Source organism: Morone saxatilis, unplaced genomic scaffold (genome assembly GCF_004916995.1).
Source record: "Morone saxatilis isolate NCDOM2014 unplaced genomic scaffold, NCSU_SB_2.0 Contig17, whole genome shotgun sequence".
NCBI classification, from domain to species: domain Eukaryota; kingdom Metazoa; phylum Chordata; class Actinopteri; family Moronidae; genus Morone; species Morone saxatilis.
In genome coordinates this window covers 15826893-15831654 of record NW_023339729.1, presented here as the reverse complement: position 1 = coordinate 15831654, position 4762 = coordinate 15826893, and the positions used below count along the sequence as shown (strand labels likewise).

The following is a 4762-nucleotide window of genomic DNA, read 5'->3' as shown; positions in this document are numbered from 1 at the left end:
CACACACACACACACTGACCCCCACATCTTCAGCTTTACTGCGTGGCCATAAACCAAAGATAACACAAACAGCTCCTAAATCAACACACCAGATTGAGCAGTACCAACATCACAGCCGTCAGACAGATTCACTTCTCATTAGCAGCTCTGCAACCCTCTTAACCTGCCAAATCCAGCATCCGTAGGTATTTTATGTTGTCAGACTTATAAAGACATATGAATGAGGCTTTAAGAATGTGACTTCGTAGTTACTGCATGCTTTAAGTTGTTTTGTTTGGGAACTTGCATAGTTTGTGGTGTTCAGCAATGCTTTGTCTTTCTTGTTGGCCAATGTGGGATGGGCCTTTGCAGTGGTAAGAAAATAAAAAGAAAAAACTCCATTCATTTATTATTTGTACAATGAACAAAGACTACTCAGTTTAATATGAAAAGGGATTGGATTCATTGCAGCTCACCTGCTCACTGGTCCAAAGACCTGTTTCTGAGGTGGTGTTCACTTATGATAATTAGTTTTATGCCTTTACCACAAAAGATGGTTTTCTCTGAAGTGAGTCAGGGCCTTTGCTAAAGGATAAGGTCATTACTTGTTGCAATAAAACAAATGTGTAATATATTTAAATATACATATATACCTCTGTTGCACTAAATATAGCGCTGTGGTTAAAGATGTGCTCCGTACTCCCCTTCTGTGAAATGTAAATCAAGTCTGTCAAGTCTCACCTGTCCTCATTGACAATGCTAATGTCATCTAACTTCCTGAGCTCTGAAAATAATAGATCTTTGTTCATGTTGCCTACAGGGTTAATGACATTTCTCCTTCATAAGAACAACAGTGACACGTAACAACTTTGGAAAGCTTTTTGAAAAACGAGTAGACGTTGTGTCATTTTTGCACTGAAGGTGAAAGTTTTCAGCTTTGCAGTATAGTCGCTTTACTTATTTAACAAATTTCCCACCGTCCAAATAGAAAAGCGCTCACATGTAATTGTAACATACAGTTCTTTCCACCATGTTCAGTGCTGTAAATTTGACAATGTGACACCACTGTGAATTTATTCTTCTCTTTGACATCCAGGCGGTTATTCTGCAATGTATCAAAGCTTTAAATACAAATATTAGGGTCAAATGTGCCCTACAAGAACCATCTAAAGACAGAGGGAGTCATAAGTTGTAGAGGTTGTAATAGTCTTTGAGGGACATTTGTGATCTTAGACTATATAAATGAAGTTGAATGGACTGTTTTGGCATTCAGATATTCTGGACAACTTACTTCCAAACCGTCACTTAGTCTGCACTGCCCTTAGAAAGATTTAAAGAACCCGTGTGTACGATTTGGTGGCATTTGCTGTGAAGCTGCAGATTGCAACAGTGGCTGTGAAACGTGAAAGGCCCTATCCAGAGCCAATGTTTGGTTTGTCCGTTCTGGGATACTGTAGAAACATGGCAGTTCAACTACTGCTCTCTCTATAGATAAAAACGTCTCATTCTAATGTAACAAAAACACAATTTTCAGGTGATTTTACACGAATTACACGATTACATGAAAACATACCTGTAATTATTATATTCCATTTCTGCCATTAGATCCTCCTAAATGTTACACACTGGACCTTTAAACAATCTTGAAGCTTGACCTGGGTTTTAGGTGTAATCTGAGGCAATCACTTGTGTGTGTAAGAGGAAGGCAGGTCAGGGTAGGCTGTGTCTAAACAGGCTGTGTGCCCTGAAGCCTTGTTGTATTGCAGGAGATAGGGGTCACCCTCCATCTCCTCCTCTTTGCTTCCTTCCTCCTTTTCTCTCTTCTCTCACTTTAGCTATGATATACCACCATCAATGACCGGCATCTGCCCTCCTCCTCCCTTTCCTCCTCCTCCTCCTCCTCATGCTGCATCTCGCCATCACAAGTTCTGAGGCAGCCAGACAAAGTGTCTACACGTCTGCCTTCATACCCAGTCTCACTAAAGTCTTCCTGTGTAGGCAGCTTTAATGCCACAGCTGTCTGATCGTCGGAATCAGCCTGCGAGTCTGTGGCCAGTAGAGGCTCCAGATCGGACAGTTTTAAAAAGTCTGTGAGAGAACCTGTTGTATTCTCCTTGTCCTCCTCCTCACGTGCATCCAGTGCTGCGAGGGTGACTGAGAACAGATTGACATTGCCGGAGCTGTCAAACATCACCTCCTCCTCCTCCTCTTCTTCCTCCTCCTCCACCACCTCAACTGTGACATGTCCCTGCACTGCAGTTTGACCCCCCTCAGGGATTAAAGACACCTCCTCTCCTTCAGCGTTGGCCGCGTGTTGATCGAGCCCCTCAAACGCAGCTACAGTTTCTGATACCTCCGAGTCCCCTGACGCAGCCAGCGGTCTGTTCCCTGACGAATCACCAGAGTCCTTGCAGGAACTTTGACCCGAGGAAAGCTCGGCGGGTCTATCCATGTAGATTTGTATCCCTTCTTCTTCATACTCATCTTCATCCTCTTCCTCCGAGTTAGCGCCCCCGTTGGCAGGTTGCCGCGGCGGGGGATTATTGTGATTCCTCTGTTTCTCCATCTTCGGGCTGATGGAGATCTGGTCTGGGGCTGTCTTCTCCGGCGTCAGGATGTGGCCTTGACTCAGAGCCGCCTAAAGAGGGAACAAAGAGACGAAGAGTCAGCTGGGGAAGGTGACGATGAGACAGTAGAAGAGATACGTTAACTTAAATACAGTAGGGTATCATCTATTCGCAGTCTATGGTACACACATCTTAAGTTTGGAACCTAACCCTTCTTACAGGGCAGTACTTGCTGTAACGGTCACATCATTTACAGACAGGCCTAGTATTACCACATTTAATTCTTTAACTTAGTTTTATTCCTCCCCAAAGCCACCAGACTGCTTTGACAAGAACAGTCCTTTAACCTCACAGCTCACAGGAGTTACTGGTCCACAGCAAATAACGTGTTAAAGCACCAAAGTCACACAAAAGGAGAAACACACTAACTGATCAAGGAAGTGGTGGACCAGCAGCAACTCCTGTGTTCTGCGACGTAAAATTTATCAATATAAACGCTTCCATTCCCTGTTGGAAATGGCTGTATGGCAGCAAGGTAAATGGTGTAAGTATTCTAAATATTGCATACACTTAAACTTATATTGATTTGTTTTAGGTGGCTAAAAATTACAATTGCCAACCAAAGAAAGTGATTCCAAAGGAAATGATTAACAATAGGGGTGTGCTTGACATAAACTGCTTCGTACTAAGAAATCTGAAGTGTGTGTAGTGGGTGCGATTGGTCCAGTTTTTCCTTATTCAGACAAGATACAGGCACAGATTTTGTGTTTATACTGAGTTCAATGCGGTATAAACGTAATTATGCAATATTGTGAGCACCACACCGACTCATCACTAAAGCTAAGTGAGCATGTTTTTTGTAATTCGGTCTAGGAGGCCACTTAAAATAGGAAGGAAAAAAAAAGGAATAGGTTGCCATGATAGATAGATAGATAGATATAGATTTTAGATAATAGGATGATAGAAGGTTTAGATAGATAGTTCTTACGTAGTTTCCGCTCCTGGCACTCGTTTTCTTTATGTTTAGCAGATAATCTCGCTGCTTACTTGAGGGAAATAGAATATTGCAGACCATCACGCCACGAAACAATGCTGAATCAGAAGAGCAGCACCTGCTACCTCAAAACAGCACCCCTTGGAGTGAGGACACACACATACCACACACACACAACACACACAACACACACACACAGTAATAAAGAATTCTTGTGTATTTCATAGCACTAGCATTTCCCTTTGATCTGCGCGTACAGGTTAACAATACAGGTTATTGTCTCGTCTGTGATGACCTCATTAGTAGATACCAACCTTTCCCATCGCTCTCCATACAGATGACAGCATCATCGTAACGTTACTTTAATGTAGAGTAACGCAGATCCAAATCAAATCAGAATTTATCTAAATGAACCAAATATGGTTTTACATTTATTTACTTATGGCAGTTGCAGTGGCCATTTAAGTTGCCATGGTTACTTATGAGATCAGTTCATCACGCACAGAGAATCACACTGACCATGGTTTGATTTTGCTAAACATGCGCGCCCAGCGAAATCGTGGAGAATATCAACTCAAAGACAGAGAACAGTGCATCGATCGTTGCAGCATATTCAAGCTGCTATATTCATTATTTTGGAGCAAACTATGCATAAACGTAGAGCCCGAGCAGCAATTCTCTAAATGTCAGTCCAGCATGCTTAATAAAAACAACCACACTACTGTCATAACAGCATTTAATATCAGCTCTAAAGGGTAAATCACCTCTCCTCGGTTCCACAGTTTTTTATAGTGTGAATTTATCTCCTCCCTCTTCAGTTATGTGTGCCCCTCCCCATGGTCTATGCCCTCTCTTCTATTAATATTAAAATAATTGTTCCAGTCTACCTACAACCAGGTTTCGCAAGATAACAAAACTCTTGTTTTCAGTGTTTGTTAGGGTTCCTCCTGCAAGGTCAAAATAATGGAAGGGAAAAATATTAATAAGATACAATTACCTATTTGAAGCCTTCATCTGGTGTGACCCAGCTATCCGTAACTGTTACATTTAATGCATCATTTTGTCACAAGGTATTTGGATTTAGATCCTTGGCGATTTACCCTGGACAAATTCAGACTTGTTATTCTCACCATACCCACTCATGGGATCCAACAACATACCTTTTGGGCATTTCAAACCCACTCCGCTGCGTGATTTCCAGGGTATAACTCAAAAAAATATA

At 41.9% G+C, this 4762-nt stretch overlaps 1 protein-coding gene across 1 annotated transcript; it reads right to left on the bottom strand.

Annotated features, from left to right (window-relative positions):
- Positions 1–1810: 1810 nt before the first annotated feature.
- On the bottom strand, positions 1811–3863 carry LOC118326697 (sodium/potassium/calcium exchanger 1-like). The gene is made up of 2 exons (XM_035659741.1): positions 3855–3863; positions 1811–2617 (listed from the first exon to the last, which is right to left on the bottom strand). The coding sequence occupies exons 1-2, from the start codon at positions 3861–3863 to the stop codon at positions 1811–1813; spliced, it is 816 nt and encodes a 271-aa protein (XP_035515634.1).
- Positions 3864–4762: the final 899 nt, after the last annotated feature.